Here is a 19,851-nt window from a genome sequence, read left to right as displayed (position 1 = left end):
AGGCAATTGTACCCTCAGAAGGCTCCAGAATGAGTGCTTGAAGCAGATCTTTAAAAGGAAAACTGTCCTGTCATCATTACTGGTGTTGCAACAACAAAGAACAAGATAGGAAACGACAACAGCTTAAAGGGGTATGTCTTATTCACAATATAATAGATGTAATGAGTAACTTATCAAGGTAAAGGACATTACCAAGGTAAAGTGCAGCAACTAGCACTAGCAAAAAGGACTGCACAGGTAAAGTGCAGTAACTAGCACCGGCAAAAAGGACTGCACAATGAATGAAGTGGTAAGTTCTGCGATCAAAGATTAAGTCGCCTCATAGAATATAGGGAGAGACAAGTATGCCAGCTGGAATTACAGGTCACCCTCATGGGACATGGATGGGTTTGAAGCTTCATATAAATATCATCCATTTGCATATCACCCAACAAGGTGGAGCTGACCGATTAAGAACATAGCAACTTTAAGGAGAAAGGAAGACAACCAATCGAAACTCAGGCTCATTAAAGGGAGAGGGCCAAAGATCCCTTATCTCAAATTGACTATCATGATAATGCTTTAGATGGTCAAGAGTGGAAGCAATATAACCAGCAAACATCATTTCATTGGTTTTAAAAAAAGAATAAAAAGCATCGTGACTTTTCCAAAAGAATGTTAGGAGAAATTAATGTTAGGTATATCAAAAGGAAAGCATCAAGGATGACCAAAGTGATCCTCTCAAAACAACCAAAAGGAGCATTTTTCATCCTACATATGGCATAGGTAGCATGAAATGGAGGAGAAAATTGGTCATGCAAACATCACACATAAATCTCACTGCATACTTATGGAATTTCTAAGCTGCACAAACCCAAAAATTACTCCACATACCTAGAACCCGTTAAAAACAAACAGAAACTATAATCTTCACGCTTAGAATCTTGCTAGCTGAAATGTCAGTCTGCAGGTTATGCAAATAACTGCATTGAAGATGAATTACTTGACGAGGAAAGCCCTCTATAGACCTATAACATACCAAGGCCACTCATGTTGTATAGTTCTCGACATATTTGAAAGCACTAAGGATAAATGCGCAACATTATTTATTCCACCAATAAAAGATTGCTCCTAGTAACATTTGTAAGGAAAATATCTGTATGATAACATAAAAATGGGAGCTTTGAATGATGCAATATTTCCCTAGCATTCAGTCTGTCAATATTTTTATCAAAATGTCCACTTATTTCTAACTATGTATGACTCCCCAATGTGGATAAAATAAGGAAAATTTCTTGCTTAATTCCCTCTTTCCCCTGTTAATTTATTTCTTCCTCTATCCCACCAAATTCGACCATAATTCAGTTACAATCTCTTCCAGAGAGGAGAGAGGGCCTCTCTTTCCAATCTACACATTCAAGAAGATCTTTTGATATCATTTCAAAATCCTGTCATGTTTAGCCTTCAATGTCATTTTCCTTTAATGCCTCATTGGATTTTAGATAAAAATTAAGAAAACTATCATATAAGAATTAAACATGAACACTTGTTATTTTGTTTATATTTCATTGTTGATTTCCTATTTATATTCTTTTTGTTATAATCAATTTTCTACACTCAACTTTATCTTTTACTTTTATTTTTATGATGTAATGTTTTAATTTATTTTTTTTATTTTCCTTTTTTTCTCTCTAGCATGCACTGCACATGCTGGTTGCGGGTAGGGGAAAAAATACATAGGTTCAGGTCACCATAACATGCCTTCAGAATATGGGCCCCAAAATAGTTTATCTAGCCCTTGGACTATCCTGTTTTAAACTAAGCATATCTTAGGGGCAAAATCTTGCAAATACATAACTTGGCCATGCATTAGGATGTGATGCAAAGATAAGATGAATAATATCAAGATAAAATTCAACTGTCCATTAAAATACAAATATCACAACAGAAAACGAAGAACCAAAGCTCAGACAGTTTAGGGCACTCATTTGATCTGACTGAGAAATAGTAAATTAAAAAAATTATCTAATAAAATAAATTAAGTCCCAGCTGAGGGTCTAGAACTCCCTTAACTCTATATCCAGCTGGTTGCTTGACACGAGAAAGAGGATGAGGAAATTCATTAGTTGGCCTGACCAAGAAGAAAAAAGCATATTAGACTAATTCAATAGCAGATTTGTCATAGATATGTATGGTCAGCATGACCAAGGCAGAAAAGGCACATATCAGACTAATTTAATAGCAGATTTATCATGGATTTGTTATGAGTTTATTTTAAAGGAGATGCCTATTGTCTCCTAAAATCTATCTCATTCTACAAAAGAATGAATCCATAAAGAACAGGGGGAAAGAACTCACGTCCAAGGCATTGTGAAAAATATGTGAATTGGAACCTTTAGCGCCTCTGCCACATGTGTATGCCCTGAACAAGCATTAGTCCATGTCAACAGTTGGTCTCAAACTTCCAATTGTGCATAGAACAATAATACTACTAATTCCCTGGATAAGAAAAAACAAGAAATATCAAAACCAACACAAGTTCCCCGAATGGATCAAGAACAGAAAGGCAAACCAGATGAGGAGTGTTGGAACCAGTTATAAGATTGAAAACTCAATAACTACAGTGAGCAAATTAGTGGTCCAGAAAATGATCCCCCATTCACCGTATCAATGTTCAAGAGTAATAAACCATTACATGGAATATAGATGATGGAACCATGGATTGAAGTGCCAGCAATGCTGGTCAGCACAAACCAGAAGGGGGCACAGCTAAGTGCCAGAGAACGCCAAGCACTGGCTTTGCACTATCACATAGCACTTAAAATCTTGAATCAAATAAACTAGGAAAATTCAGATAAAATAAGTCCATATAAATGCAGCTAATGAATCACAAAGGTGAATTTATATATTAACTTAAGTTATGCACAAAAATTAGTCAGAATACATTCACTTGGCAAAAACACTCTCAATGCTTCAGATACTAATCTGGACCAAACATAACTGCCAAATCAATAAGAAATAGCTGGAAAAAAAGAAGAAAAAAATAGATACTTTACATTAGCTAATAAAACGCACAATTAGGGTCTCAGCTTATATAGTGCAAAATATGAATTACACAAATCTATACAGACTAGCATTAACAATAAAAGTTACATTTCATGGTAATTAAGTTTTGCAGGCACATCCAAGAAAAGTGACAAAATGATGAGATCACTGGAACTAGTGATAAGATGCAAGACCGATATAGCGAGTAATATGTAAACTGTCAAAGAGTTAATGGTCAGTACCAACAAGAAACCACTAAAAATGGAAGCTTCAACCACTTTTACAAGAATTCAGTTCCAAAAAAGAGAGAGCACAATATTTAATGATGAATAATTAGCATATATCCAACAAAAATTTCCAACAATTGATATAGATTTTGGTCAGGGTAGCTAGCAGAAATAAATCAAATTATACATAACAAAAAATATAGCTGGATACATTGTATGGAATGTAAAATATGTTGACCCCCCACCGAGAAAAGAGTCATAAGATTAAGAATGTTTTCATAAATGTGCTGTAAATAGGAAAAGGTTAATAATGAGTACAATCAAGCAAGCATAGGATGTAAGTAGAAAAGAGAAAAAAGTTCTAAAGAGACATTTGAATTACCATCTTCATGTACAACAAAGACTGTTCGAAGCCCCCACCCATGTAAGGTACACAAAAAGAAGTCCAGGAGACCAAACAACACTGATGCAAGCGTAGGTCAATAATAAAAGGTAATACACTCTGAAAAGGCTTAAAAAAATTAAGAGAAAAATTCACTAAGATCTGGGTAGACAAATGAGCTTGACTAGTAACAAATGGCTATAAAGGACACATCCTGTCAGCCTAAAAGAGGGACCTGGGCTTGTCCCTTCAATTATTATGCAGTTACAATTTTTACGCTAAATTATCATGCTACAAATATCACTGTCCATGAGGCGCTATCATGAGACATCAAAATAAAAAGCTATAAAGACATCAAAGATGCATAAAAAACCTATACATTCAGATCTGATCTATTTCACAGGGAAAATGTTGAAATAGATCTAGATGACACAGGGTACTTAGGGCTCAAAATGAAGAAGAATAAAGAGATTTGAGAAGATAGAGAGAAAGAAAAGCACAGCACGCATAGATTTATGTGGCTCGAACATAGGCCTATCCACAAGCGAGGATGGGGTATAGATTCCACTATAATCAAAAAAATGATGGAGTACAAGAACAGAGCTGCCTCTCAACAAACCCTAACCCCCAATACACCCTATCTCATAGACCTCCCTAAAACGAGGCAAAAGAAGATGCATATCAAAATCTGGCCGAGTTCTTAGTCAAGTCCTCCGCTACCACTACAGACCTCAGAAATAACTGCCAATTGGGTTTTTTCTCCAAATTTGTCGAACTAAATCATGATGCATGGCAGATTAAGGAATTTAATGCACATTTAACAGAATATTCAGGAGATCAGTAGAGATAGTAAATTTAAAGAACAAGAAGAATATAAAGGAAAAAATATTGGAAGAAATATCAAAGAAAGAAGATAAAAGAAACCAAGGTATGGATAGAATTAGAAGCCTATTTCTTCTATTTGTTTTATCTAATAGCATCCATCTATGCTTGCCTGAAATATCAAAATGATCATAGGAGGCGGCCATTAATCAATTTATATAAGCTAGGAATAGAGTCAATTACAATGAAAGAGTTACACATAAGCCAAATAACATCATTTAGATTATCAAGTGACAATTTAACTCACGGTCTCCCTGTAAGATGGAGCATAGATTTGAAGTTTCCATTACAGCATGGCATTCCAACAATTTCCTTCTGGCTGGATTTTCTTAAAACATATCATCCACTTAATTTTGAGATCTGACTTATAATGTGATTACCATTTTCCCTCAAATTTCTCGAGGATGAAATGGCAATAATTAGATGTGCTTTGTTTCACAGAAGATGGAATTTCATCCAACATAACAATGTAAATATTGTGTGATTATCAATAAAGATTTGATAGTTCAATGGCTCCTTTACTGGAAACTTCATCTCTGATAAAATAGACTTCAGTTATTACAGTTCACAGAGTATAGAAGCATTAGCTTGATAATACACTCAAAACTAAAACTTAGCTGCCAAATTTTGTCTTTGTTCTTCAACAGCACCATAGCCTATCGATTGCGCTACTCATGCCAGCTCATGTTGCCGTGTGATAGCCTATATTGGTGAGTGTGTATATAAACCATCCATAACACACAAAGTAGGGTTGGCACCTTGAGGTGTTGCATGTTCATATGTATGTGTATTATTGTTCATTATTGTAGCATTTACACATTGTTAAGCTTGCCATCTTTTTCCTTGGTTATGTCTAGCTATAGTTTTTACTATGAGTTTTGAGCATTTTTGCATTACTAATGCCTATTAATTGTCATAATGGTATTTGTATGATAAATGACTCCAAATTCTGCACTGAACAGCATAACACAATATATTGTTGCTAATTAGGTGATTTCTACAAATATATTAAAAACTGTACTTCATCGTTCGAAAATGTCCATCTGCCAGAAGAAAGCTGTTAAATTAGTTCAAGAAGAGAATTTGAATAAAGTAGAGCATGCTGGTGCAGTTGCAAATCTTTTGACATATTAGTATCTTTCTATGTGGGTGCACACCAAGTGTCAACAAGGTATGGCATTTAAACTTAACTACTCAGTCATCCATATATAGTTATTTTCCTGATAATTTAAAAAACTTTTGCAATATTCTTCCACTAATGTTGATTGTGGAAGTGCTCAGTCCTGTTTGGGCAACTCTAATGACAAGATAAAGTATTGGTTCTAAGTAGCCATCACCATTGACTTGACGGTAGAGTCCATGGTGTCAGGAGGGAGATGCTTTTCTTAGTTGTTTCCAGGACCTAATTCTGGTAATCCTATTAGAATGGATGGAAAGAGCTTTCTGGCAGCAGCCAGCAATACATATTTAAACTTTAGATTGAGGTCAAACATGTAAGAGATCATTGTGTATTGACTTATGTGTGTTACAATTGTACAATGAAGAAAGGACATCACCTGATCAGTTATGACAATTTTGTTGGTAAATAAATGGTTAATTTTAGAATGGATATTCATGTGACATTTCTGGATTGTTAAAACTACAAAAGAGAATAAAGAGGGTGTACATATTGTGTATAATATTATAAAAAATCAGATAAAATCTCACCATATGCTGGTGGATTTGCAATTATTGCATCTGCTTTGAAACAAACGCCTGTATCAACATCTGGGTCCTTGCAGGCTTGGAGCAATGAAAATATAATTTCCTTGATCTCTTTTCGTTGAACAGGTATCTCTGAAGGTGCTGAAGGCAAGAACCCTTTATTCTTGACCATGTCTGTTCGAGTTATCAACCCAGTACTATCAAGTTCCACCAATTTTTAACCTACCATGTCTTCTTAACAAGTAATAAACAACAGGTGCATGAAATTCACATACATTCAGCAAGAATTTTGGGATCTCCACCTAAAGGGTAAAACTCCAGTCCAGCAGTCAATACAAACTCCTTGAAGTTCGCATGAGTTGCTAGTCTAACACGATGTCCATAGTCCTGCAAGAAATCATCTCAGGTTATGTCACCAATCCTTTCTATTTAATTAGTGTGTCAAGAACATAAGAAGATATTAGGACAGTAATAGGGGAAAATATTGCATCCACTGTTAACAAATGCTTCAATAAAGACCAGACTAACCATACATAATACTTAATATCACGAGAAGGAATGTAAGAAATGGCATTTAGTAGTTGCATCGATAAATTCCAAATTCACATCCTAATTACTGTACATAAAGTAAAATTATATTATAAAAAAGTAATGGTACTTCAACAAACAAAGGACTGCAAATCATTATAAATTAACGAATCAATGGACAAGAAAAAAATTGTATTAGTTGGTCAACATATTGTTGAATGGTTGACACATTCTAAGGTAATGCTCATAATACAAATAATAATACTAATGATAGCAGTAATAATAATTAACTAACAATAAGCAACAATGTTTCTTGTCTCTGTAGAGTGAGCATTCATCTGAAACAATGCTTATATTTTAGAAAAGATATTCAACCTCATATTCCATCTAGCAGAGGCGTCCATATACAGAACAAATAACATTATATTCCAGATTGTCGTATATGAAAAATCCTATTGCTTTTTTTGATGATTTTCTTCCAATTCGCACAATTCTTAAGTTGTTTATCCTCCTTAGATCAATTCAAACAAATCGCCAATTGTGCACTTGCATTGTCTGTTAACCAAAATACAAAGAGCATGGTGCATCATCTAGGCAATCAAATGGATGGTAGATCTCTCCACATGATCTAATAAGTAACCCAATCCAACTTCTCCAAAGCACAAAATTCTAAATTATATATTTCTTTGTGCTTCTTGTTTCTATTCAAATAAGCAAAATTTTTGTGTAAAGATATTTAGGTTTGTCAATAATAAAATGGTGGCTTCAGTATATTTAACTCACACCAGTCAGATGCTCTGTTCACATTGGCAATGATAAAAACAGGTTAAGTATTTTTCAAATTTGAAAAGCTAAAATGTCCACCATGTATAGATCAATGAATCACATTAGTACATTTTTAGTAAGTGCTTCCATAAGTTAAATTTAGGAAAAAGGGTTTAAATATGATGTAAGGCATCCATGCATTCCAGGTGGAGAGATCGCTAACGACGAGTTTAGACACTATTTATGCTAAAAATAAAGCTAACCTGTAGATGTTTACCAATAGCAACAAAAGGCTGCACATCTCCTCGCGTACCAACAATAAGAATAACTATTTGCATGGGTGGTCTATACTGGAAGTCCATTGAGTCTAGTAATTCTTCATCAACTGGTTCAGCAGCAACATCCTCAGACCCAATATCAACTGGCATAGGTTCAAGACTGCTCGGAACATCAACTTCTACAGTTCCATCATCTTTCAGTGAAGCTATTCGATTTAACATTTTCAGCTGCAGCATTTATAAAATAAAAATCCAAGAAAAGAAGAAAAGAAAGCTTTCAATTTATATCACAAATTGCATAGGTGCTGAAAATTTAGTGTATACAGGCAAAGAATGATGCAAGTTTTTTTAATAGAAAACAATGCATGGTTTGCAAGGAAGTGTGTGGGTGTATGCACAATTACACAATATGATGGTCAATAATAAGAGAATCAGCTTTGTAACATCCCCAAATGAGAGGTTCCTTAAAGACCATCACAGGACTGAGTGAGAGATGAAAGTGGCAGAAACCCAGAATCATTTTTCCTTTTTTTTTTTTGATGAAGGCAGAAACCCAGAATCAAAAGTTCTAAATTTTTAAAGAAGGCACAAGCTTGACTCCAAAATTAACCATGAGCAATGAGTAGTCTGTGAAGCATCTTAAAAGGTACCCGTTTCATGAACATGCAGTACGAAAGATGTTTCTTTAACTATGTAAAACTTTGCAAATCAATCTCATACGAATTTGAAAGCTTAGTTACTTCAAGAATACATAAGTAGAAAAATGAATGATGGGTGTGAAAATGGCGAAATCAAAAGGCTGGCATGTTAAGACTGCTCTCAAAAGGTGTTGGGTTACTCACTTCAGCCGTTAGAGTGACTAAGCATTCTATAAATGCATAGATGATAAAGTGGACATCAACAGTTGGCACATAAATACTAAAAAATGTGGTAATGCATTTTTGCACCAATCAAGTTAAATTTACTTCCTAGGACTTGAAGTTGCAAGAGCAGAACAGAAACTGAGATGCTTCGATTCAAATGTTGGACATCTTCTGGGCCTTTGGAAAAAATTATAATTGATCAAGCAGAACCCATTGATGAGCTTAACATAGTGCATTAGAGATATAAAAACGCTTATGTCCCTAACAATTACAATCCACTAACACCTCATCTATTGTAAGTCATGTTAGGCAGTTCATGAATTTTCATGAAATTTGGGAAAAAAAAAATTTCATATGTTAGAAGTTGCATTAGATTGAGATATTTTTTTACAAGAAAATGGCCAGCCTCAAAAGGTATCGAGTTAATCAATCAGTAAATATAGTGGTACAAGAACTAAATATATACATATATAACAAAAATCGAGAGTTGGCATTAAAATATTAAAAAAATGTGGTATATCACTGTTTCACCAAAATCAAACTAATAGTGCTTCTGTGGTCATGAAATTGAAAGATGAGAACATATAGTGAGATACTTGGATTCAAAAGTTGGAGCATCTTTTGGGCCCTCTAAACAAAGCTCATAATTGATCAAGCAGAACCTCTTCATGGTCTTGATCAGGGTATGCCGTACCGGCCGGTACGGGCCTGTACGAGTCGATCCGAGCAGGGATTGGTATCGGATCAGCGTGAGATCCAGTACCGGAAGCTTTTGATTAAAAAATCGGCCGGTACGACTGTCATACCAGTACGAAATTGGTACGGAGCCAATACGGAACTGGAACATACCGGTCCAGGCTGACACCGATACACCGACCGGTACCGGTACGGCGGACCTTGGTCTTGATAAAATGCAAAAGAGATACAAAAAGGCTAATAATCTCATTTGTTATAACTTTCAAGTGATGTTTGCTAATTCATGCATGTACTTGACAAAACAGAAGATCCTAAAGAAACTTTTTGATCTTAGAAGTTGCATTAGGCCGAGGTATATTTTACAAGCAAATGGTCGTCCATGGATGCAAGGTGTTCATTGTGATAATTAGCTTACTTCCCCATAAACTAAAAGGCAAGCAAAGATATTGTCCGTTCCTTAAAATGTAACCTTGTGAACAAAAAGGGAAGCAGCGAAGGCCAACATGTCACACACTACAAATCAAGGTCTGCAATCTTCGTACCAGATACGCATGTGCCAAAATAACTCTCTTACCCATTTTCTCAATTTTCATCTCAGTACGCCTCGGTACGGTCCAGTATGCACCTGCGTACGCCTCGATATAGGTTGGTGCATCTCAGTATGGGCGGTATAGGGCTTGCACCGACTTGAATATGTATCTCGTACTGGTTTTCTCTCGATACGGTATAGTACGCCCCGTATTGAGTGGTACGAGGCAGTATGGTAGACCTTGCTACACATACTCTTACATTAAAATTCCTCTCTCAGAGTCAGAGGTGAAGCTTTTTCTAGAGCATCCAAAAAAGTTGCATCATTATAATCAGGCTGCAAAGCATACAGTTGACAATCCAGCGTCCTAAAATGCAAAATCTTGTAAGGTAAATAATAACTTGATAAGATTAGTCCACATTTAAAAAATTAATGAAATTATATGTTTTAGTGGATATTTGGTTCATATAATAAATGTTCCATGTAGCTTTTAGCATTTTGGCCCAAACTATCAAAATGTGACAAGAATGCCAACTGGTCTCAAATTGGGTATATTATACATTTGAGCAGCCAATAGGGCTCTCAGATTTAACTGATAAAGCAAGAGGGCACACTAAACACTACTGTTTCTACTATCCTTTCTTCTTCTCATCTTTTCTCCTCTTTCCTTCTCACCATTATTCTTTAATCTCTAGGAGATATTTTTAACATGTGTTCCACAGGATAGCATCCTCATGTTGACTACCGTCGATGGAATCATAGGTTTGATTTTTTTACCATAGTTTGAGAAAATGCCAACTGGTATTATGGCCATGAAGGTGTTTTACAAATAAAGGAAGATACTACTCCCGATAAGCATATTCCACGTCAAATAATGTTAAGTATAAAACTAATAGGAGATGGTTTATTTTAGCAAGTATCCTAGCTACTTAGACATTATGCACATAGTTGACCGTTTGTAATGTACCCAAGAAAAAAGAAAGAAAGAAAAAGAAGCCCAATATGCAGGCTGCTGAGAGGCTCTGACACATCATCCAAAGTCTAACAACAGTCCCAAACTAGCAACGAGGCGTAAAGATTTGCAACTAGTAGATCAGAAGTGCACTTGCTACTCTTAGTTATTCAAGATGAGATTTCAGAATGCGCTGACAACCAAGCAACCAAAATGCATTTGGTGCCATGACAAGTTATACTATACAGGACCTTATCATATACTAAAACATAATCCCCAAAAAAAAAAAAAAAATCTGAGGGCATGGAATAGGTTCATACCTTATTTTTAACAGAAATCTTATCATCAAATAGTTGGGCTGCTGGGTGATCACATGGATTACGTTGCCCAAGTGTCTCAATTTTTGATCTTTCCCAATTATGCTGACCTGAGGATGTCTCTGACTTTTCAGTATTCTTCGTTCCACCAGGCATGGTACTCGTCCTGGGTAGATTTCTGTCAATGATCACTGAATAGAAGAGTTTCAGAAATAGCACCAACAGTAATATCACAATGAGAGACACAGAAAAAAGAAAGAAAGAAAGAAAAACTCCAACAGGAATAAAATCAACCCAACAACTTTTAATTCCTCTGAGTTCAATAAACACAAAATATATGCATTTTTCCCAACCTTTACTTTGGTAACCAAGCAACTAATTTAATTTAATAACATGGAATACATGGCTTGGAAAAAAAGGGATAGCATGCTACAAAGACGATTTAAAAGATCTTCCAACATCAATGCTGTTAACAAAGTCAAAATAAGTCAATGCACCATTATCAGTGCAAATCAAACTATCAAAGTTTGTGGCATAACTGAATCCAGTGAATCAATGGTCATTATGGGTTTGACAGGTATTGGGAAAAAGGAGGAAGTGAAACTGTTCAACCTTGCAATGTAAGATACAAACCACAATGCAGTCCAAGGAAAATGCGTTGCATAAATGATAAAATTAAATTAGCTTTCAGAAGAGTGAGATGCCTTTATTGCAGTTAGAGGCTGGTATCTCCATAATGCCTCCAAAACCTAAAAGCTGAAGCCATAAAATAGAGAAGCAATTGCATAATAGCTTACTAACCACTGAAACACGTAGAAACTTTATATAACATGACTTGTTCCTACATTCTACCCGCACAGTGAAAAATGTAGGTTCATAAGTTCCAAGGTGGAGCAAGGGAGCAACTACACGAACTTCTGCCAAGTGCTCTGCTAAATATATCTACCAGCTAATTAAATGAACTAACAAATGGAAATACTACTGTAGTATCAATCCATATCAGTATTATGTAATAGCTAATGCAGAGAAAGGAAAAAATGGAGAGAAGAGATAGGGAAGAGAATAAAGAATGGAGGTGCTGAGGTGCTCAGCTGCATACCCTAGTTGAACTTCCTGCATCCCTTTTCTATTTAATTAGACCAATAATAGTCCAAGTGGTAATAAAACCAAAATACGCCTGCTAATCTTGTCAGTCACTTCTGTTTTGTTCCATCCATATTAGTCAGTCGAAAACCAAATGATTAAGGCCCAGTTACTTAAAGCAACTAAGATAGTGACCACAAAACCCCTTAGGCACAGACACTTTGAACATTTATTTGTACCTTAACATTGACAGTCAATGCTTCTCTCTTTGCTGTTTAAATTCCTCTTGAATTTTCCTAATATCAATTTGGTATGAGTGAAACTCTTGTATGAATGCTCATTGCTTGTAAATTTGACTAGCAAGATGGAAATATTGATGAAAAATCCACTATCTACTAACTAACTTCGTTGCTTAGTCAGATGATCACTGTGACAAGATTCTATCTTCTCCTACCTACAACCCTATCAATATCCTAAACAAAGGACAGTAAGATGAACAAAGTTCAGTGACAACAAGAAAGATGGTTGCACATATTAAACCAACAAAGCAAGGATGGATGATGAATATCATCAACTTCCAATGATGAGCATGCTTATGTTTTTTAAAAGACAGGCTGGATGCCTTGGGGACCAAAAGGAGGAAAGAGCAGTTAGTGAGTTTACCAAAGGTGATGGTAGGGGAGACCAGCAAGTTCACCAGATGCAGCTTTCAGATTTCCCTTTTTCCTTTCTCCCATTTGGTTGTCAGACTCCCTCTAGTTTTTCAAAACCATGGTTTTTCCCATCATATTTCACAAAATAATAGGAGAAGATGTGGTCTAAGATATCTGCAGAACAGCTCCTTGTGGTGCTTAGTCAAGGCCTTAGCATGCCAACAATCTCATATGACAGAGCAACTGAATTATGTATCAAGGATTGAAGTGTTCGCTTTGCCAATCCATGCCCCTCAATATGTCCTTAGAAGAGATAGATCAACATGCGGCACAACTCTGTTTACTGGTGCATGTATGACAGAGTGTACCATTAGTATTACCAAGCCTCCACATGTTCAGCACTAGCATCTATATTGTGCTAGTGCTAGGTCGACACAGAACTAGCATGCTGCATTTAGAATTTGAATCAGATATTTTTATAAGAAATTGCAAATTTTATTATATATCCAACTGATGACAACGACGATTGAGGTATTGATACCACTGGTTGTCACAGCAATGTCATGTGCCATGCAGTGTGGAGCACATGTTGTGGCATGCATATTTTCAGTGTACATGGGACAAGGGGGTTTACTTTGCATTTTAAAAAGAAATTGATGCTTTAAACATGTTTCTAGGTTTGGTAGGGCATTTTTTACGCATTAAACTTTTATTTTAACCCTGCAAATAGCCTTTAGCAATTAAAAGTGTGTGTCAATGTAAGTATAAGACAAATATTGATGAGGATAAATCCAAAATTGATTTTTCAAGGATTTCAGATTAGCCCCGTGCATGCTACATAGAAAAAAAATCAACCCAGTCTTATGTGTCTTGCTCAAGTTGATTTTGAGAATATCCAAGTTTTACATAGGTTCATACTTCATACTAAACCCAAGCACACCAACCTTTAGCTTAATTAAAATGCAATCATGGTAGCATCTGCACATTTATAGTGCAATATGCTACCATAAACTTCCTTGCAATTTACTTCTTTACAATTTTACAATTATTTAACATAAAGTGAATTTTAAAACTAAATGTAACTCAAAAAGGAAAAAAACAATATGGTTGTAGTCTTGTAGATCATGCCCTACTTGACAACATATAAAAATCAACCTGAATGAGCATTATTGCATCTGATTATTTTCAGACATGTTGCTTTGGGCTGAACCTCCCAAAATCACTCACTTTCATTCCAGATTTGTGTTCTATCGTTAAAAACAACAAAACAAAGCTATACTAAGCTGCAAATTCCGAAAAACTATCATCTTTAGTCTATATTTTATATATAAATGACATAAAAAATGGAAGGGAACCATTATATTGATAACTGCAAGAGGTAGGCTCTGATCTGCCTCAATTTCACCTCAATCTATGCAAATTTCCTCACCAGACTCTTGGAAACCCCCAAACACCACATTCTCAAAATACCTGAAACATTTTGTAAAAAAAAAGAGGGGTGGTCGCAGGGGCGGGTTTAGAAAACCTCTATGGCCTATGCTTGGTTTTAAGCCATATCAAGCATTATTGGTAAACGTATTACAAGTATGCACGAGGCAATACCACTCAATACCAAGCAACTCAGCCCATTATTGGGTGCCAACTCAGGCTTGGCATGGTATGTGGCAAACAGCATGGAAGGCACAACGGCACAGCCAACACTCCAATCCTTGATACCAACTATGCCTAGCCAAAAAAGTGCACTTTGGGACGAGATGGATGCTCCAAACATTTCTTCCTATAAACTATAAGCAAACCCTTCAACTTCAAGTCAAATGATCCAAAAAGGGCTGAAAGTGGGTTGGATAAAATCTAACCTCATCCAAATTAGGATTTGCATCAGATTCTGATAGAAAGATCTGACCAAATTCAGATATAGAGTTGGATACAAGGATGGAAAATTTTTCATATGCAAGTAGAAATACAGATTCTAAGTTCTTCGGATATGATGGCATCACCATCAGCTTGCTATTTTTTAAAACCTGAAAACTGAATCTGTGTTTCTGTTTATTTAAATTAAGAATATAAGCATATTTAATATCGTCGATTTTTTAAAAACTTAAGCCAAAAATCTATAATCAGCGGTTATGGTGGTTGTGGCAATGGTGATGGCAAAGGCAATGGTAATGGCGGTGGCACTAGCAGGCAATGGTAGCATCGATGGCAGTCGTAGTGGTAGCAATGGTCATAGTGGTGGCCGTGAAGGTGGCAACGATAGTTGTGGTGGTAGCAGTGGTGGTGGTGTGGCAAAAACGAAGGTAAGACGTAACTTGTTTATCGTTTCACGTGTTAGCCACTTTTACTAGCTTTCACTTTTCTCAGAAACTAGATGAGTTTTTTAAAAACAAAAAAGAAAACTACTTTACCAAACAAGTTTTTTATCACAATTTTCATGTGCTATTTTTTAAGAAAAAACGAAAAAAAAAACTATAGTGATATACATGGCCTATATCAGATAGCAAGAAATTTGGATATCTGGATATTTGGCATATTAGTGTTTTTTTTTTTTTGAAAAAAGGACCTCTTTTACTGAGAGCATGGATGAGGGCTTGCTTAAAATTGACATGGATGACGTCACATTCATGTCCTCCAAAAATATTTATTTTAATATCATACTCCTACCTATTAAAAATGCTCATTTTGTTTAGTTTAATAATCTAATAATGCCCTCATAAAAAATCAAAAATTCAATTTGTATCCAACATAATATCCTATTCATGTATGTATCCATTTAGGACAAATATGGATATGATTAATATACAATCCATATCTGTTTCTGTTTAGGACACATATGGGCACAAATTTTAGTATCCATGGTCATATTTGTAACCGCTGAATATGTATGGGCACAGAAATGTATATACCAATTTCTGGTTTTGTTTCAACCCTAGATCTAGTAGAGCAATTGAAGATTCTGCTCACTTGTAATTGAAAGGAGATCAAAACTTCTAAGTTATTACATTTGATCGGCCTATAATTAAGAAGCCTAGAAGGGAAAACGAGACTATTCAAGTTCAATGCCAAGTGCATGTTTAAGGTCACTTTTAGGGCCCATCCAGAGCTTCAGATTGGTTTAAGGATGTAGATGATTGTAGATTCAATTCATACAACATTTACACTAGGTTAGTTTATCTCTTTCCTATGATGGTATGAAAATCCTTTTCATCAAGTCAGTCTCAACTAGACGTGATTTAAGCAAGGACCATAAAGAATCTTTGATGATCCAAATTGAGGTGAGAGGATATGAGTTGATATCACATCGTGGACCTACAAAGAATGAAGTGACGAACACCTTAACATAGGAGTGGAACCTCAAAACTGAAAACAAAGTCAAACCTTCAATTCACTAAGACGAACTTCCAAAAAGGATTGGTATCAAACACTAATATGCATGATCTCCTTGTCCAATGGTAATCTAACATACTAAGTTTTAAGTTATGTAAAGTTGGTGTCAGCAGCCTAAATTCTTTTAGGAAGTCCAAGGATTTTTGGCAAGGATGTGAAGCATAATGGTGGACTCAACACCTAAATCACAAGAACTAAAAAAGTCGATCCTCTGTGTTTGCCATAGAATGAACGCAAACAAGAAAATTCAACTCAACAAGACTATTCAGACAGATTCTTAAGGTTGTGGTTTCCACTACAATGCCAGCCCTCTATATTAAGAGTAGGAATTTGAGTTTGAGTAGATGTGATAAATACAACCCAAAAGGTTGAATTTTTGTAATACTATTTCCTGAAGCTTCTTCCTCCCTTCTCCTTAAAATTCTCATCCTCTCTTCAGTATCTTTATTTTCATCATTTGAGCATTCCATGCTTCATTTCTTGCACAATTAACCTCTATTCAAATTGTTCACATCAATATTCCTTATTAAAGATGACTCAAAAAGTAAAGTAGAGAACCTTGGACTTATGGATGAGTTTATGCATCACAACGAAGGTTTTAAATCCCGTGGGATAGGGGCGTCCTGGTTTCTCTATGGAACGAGATACCCCATTGTCCCGCCTCATCCCAATGGCAGTCTCGGTTGAGAATACCATAGGTATCTTCCATCTCACCCCATCTTCTTTTCTTTCCGTTGTTTTCTTTTTCTTCCTTCCTTTCTTTTTCTTCCTTCTTTCTTTTTCTTATCCCTTCTTTCTTTCCTTTTTCTTCTTCTTCTCTCTTTCCATTCGTTCTTCTTTCCTTCCTTTCCTTCCTTTTCTTCTCCCTTCCTTTCTTTTTTTCCTTTTTGTTCTTCTTTCCTTTCACTTTTCCTTTTCTTCATCATTCCTTCCTTTCTTTCTTTTCTTTTTTCTTGTTTTTCCGTACATATGGGTTTCGGAGTCCCGACACCGTCCCAGTCCCATTTTCTCATAGAAATAAGATGGGACGGCCTGGAATGCCCCTCATCCCACCAGAACTTAAAATCTTGATCAAAACCATGTCTTGTTCCAAAAGGAGAAAGGTTTAAAATCAGATAAAGGTAAATGTCCTTGTTAGGTTCAGTTATTTCTAGAAGAGACCCCATTGTATGTACTCATGCTTCAGAATTTGAGTTGTAATGGGGTAAACTTTGGTTTGGACAAGTCAGTCAAGCTCAATTTCGGGTAAGTCTCATCAACAGTATCCCCGACAAGCTATGAGCCTTGTGTCTCTTGCAGTGAATCTCTATTTGTCTCGTAGAACCATTAAACATATCCAATTGGACTTCCCTTCAAGAATCACTAAGGGCTCTGTGCCTCCATTGATTCTTTCACTGGACAATTGACATCAGAAACTCATCCCTTGTTGGATGCTTAGGTCCCTCACGTTCTCTGCAATCTTTCAGTTGTCGCAGCCTATTGATGCAATGGAAGTCCTTGAATGCTTCACAACTAAGTCAGAGTGGCAATCAAGTTTCCGAGCAACTACACGAAAAATGCAAGACGATTCATCAAAATTCATCACCAAAAAAAAAAAGTGCAACTTGTCCTAATATAAACTTCAAAATTAAATACCGGCACAGCTTGGTCACCAAAACCCTACAAATAACCTCTGTCCGGGTTCAGATCCCAAATCCAAAACACGAAACTAACCGCAACGTACCGACTCCATAACAATCAAATTCAAATTCCCGATCTTCCATATCGATCTCCCATTAAAGCAGTTCTCCATCAAAATTTCTCGTTAGAAACCTCGAGATTTCAATCCCACCAAAACAAAACAAAACAAACGAATACAAGAAATCAAGAAAATCTCAAGTTCTCAACGGCGCCCCGCTTCCAATTACAACCCAAACCCGACCAACCAAATAAAGAACAAGAAGGGTTTCAAGAACACAGAGGAGGGTCGAGAGAGTGATCGAGAGAGAGAGAGAGAGAGAGAGAGAGAGAGTGACCAGAAGGCGACGAGCTCGACCCATCGCTGTTGCTTGCCTCCATGTCGCTACTGCTCCTGGACATCGTTTCTTTGGATATTCCTCCCTTAATAGAGGCAGAGAGAGAGGAGTAGGGAAGGAAGAGAGAATCGGACGAGAACCCGAAAATAAAAGGAGACGAAAAGAGCACACGCTGTCTTATCCACGCCACGTGTCACCTCCCGAGACGCCACCGTGGCCTGCTACATGGCCCGATCGCCAACAACCGGCTGTCGTGGAAAAATATTTCAAGCGAACGCGTCGATCCGCATTCCCGCCCCGTCGAAATCGCAAACCTCGTGTCGGAACGCTCTCGCGTCCGCCGGAGACATGACGTCGCGTCGCTCTCACGAGGTCATCTTCTATGACGCTGTAAAAGAACGGACGAGACGGCTTCACAGGAGCAACGTGTCGGCAGATAAGTTGCTCCCATGTGGACATTCATACGACGTCATGCTTTTGTGTTTTTTTTTTTTGGGGGGGAGGGGGGGGTGTAACACCAGATTTATTAAATTATTCTAGTGAAAATATATCTGTGTTAATCAAATATATATGAATATATACCAAAAATCTAAGGGAATATCTATTACAATAGAGTGGTTTTCAATATGATTAGCAATATATGCCACCATCCAAAAAACCACATTTGTCTATAAGTATGTCTGAGAAAAAGCAAAGCAATCCAACGATGATGGATTGGAAACTAGTCTCAGTAGTTGTTTAATTTGAAATTCATTTAACCATTGTGAGTGAGTCATCTTCAAATATAATATAAGTCACTTTTAATACAAATTTCAAACCTTCTCACGAAGCATGCAACTCAAGTATTAAGACTATCATCTTAAAGTCCGACTCTTACTGCAGCCACTAACACACCGCTAGTATTTCTATTAACAAAACTAGCTCAACTGAAATCACATTTACTTAAAACACCCCATCAAAGTTAATTTTGATGAAACGGAAAGATAGTGGCTCCCAGGTATTAACCACAGTTTTTTTTCTGCTATCAGAAAAATCGTCAAAGTAGCTGTATAGATGAATTACAGGGCTAAAACAGATGCACGCATCAAAATCAAATTTTGACTCCAAAAAACACTTTGAAACACATATTTATTTTTGGCCAGCCAAAAATATAGGACATTAACACCATCTCATATTTTCTTATTACTTGATACAGTTATTTTTCATTAACTTTGTGAATAAAATCCTCGATAGATAGCAATGGGATAGCATCTGCATGAGCAAGAGGAGTCTGTCTTCGGATTTGAGTTGCCAATTTGCAAGATAATATAACAAAACGATTCTTCAATAGTTGGATAAATATCACAATGCATTGGTACCAGGAGCGGCAGGATATGTTTAGGGGCCTAAGGCCGTTTTATTTTTAAGGCCCTTCCTGCAGTGGGCCAGCTTAAGGCGAGCTCGGCCTTTTTTCTTTTCTATTTTGTCTTCGAAGCCTTTCCTGTGGTGGGCTTTCTTTGAGCTGGGGTCTCAGGCAACTGCCTCAGTCGCCTAAGAATTAGGTCGGTCCTGATCAATACGTGTAGTCCA

At 36.4% G+C, this 19,851-nt stretch overlaps 1 protein-coding gene across 4 annotated transcripts in view; it reads right to left on the bottom strand.

Moving 5' to 3' along the window:
• Window positions 1–18,406, bottom strand: part of LOC103717736 (sterol 3-beta-glucosyltransferase UGT80A2-like) — a 34,797-nt gene extending 16,391 nt beyond the window's left edge. Inside the window, exons 1-8 of one of the 4 annotated variants that reach the window (XM_088718242.2) lie at window positions 18,283–18,368; window positions 11,151–11,338; window positions 9,924–10,245; window positions 7,776–8,018; window positions 6,495–6,606; window positions 6,223–6,393; window positions 2,338–2,401; window positions 2,053–2,110 (exon numbers count right to left, since the gene is read on the bottom strand). In XM_088718242.2, the coding sequence (XP_088574368.1) occupies window positions 2,053–2,110; window positions 2,338–2,401; window positions 6,223–6,393; window positions 6,495–6,606; window positions 7,776–8,012 (642 nt within the window). In that variant the 5' untranslated portion in view covers window positions 8,013–8,018; window positions 9,924–10,245; window positions 11,151–11,338; window positions 18,283–18,368. Of the gene's footprint in view, window positions 1–2,052; window positions 2,111–2,337; window positions 2,402–6,222; window positions 6,394–6,494; window positions 6,607–7,775; window positions 8,019–9,923; window positions 10,246–11,150; window positions 11,339–12,893; window positions 13,332–18,282 lie in introns of those variants that run through there. The other 3 variants (XM_088718241.2, XM_039123548.3, XM_039123549.3) reach the window with 3 other exon arrangements.
• Between the last annotated feature and the right edge of the window lie 1,445 nt (window positions 18,407–19,851).

Source organism: Phoenix dactylifera, chromosome 3, assembly GCF_051530095.1.
Source record: "Phoenix dactylifera cultivar Ajwa chromosome 3, Ajwa_hap1_PhDact_Kaust_v1.1, whole genome shotgun sequence".
In the NCBI taxonomy this organism is placed as follows: domain Eukaryota; kingdom Viridiplantae; phylum Streptophyta; class Magnoliopsida; order Arecales; family Arecaceae; genus Phoenix; species Phoenix dactylifera.
This window is presented reverse-complemented; position numbering and strand designations above follow the sequence as displayed.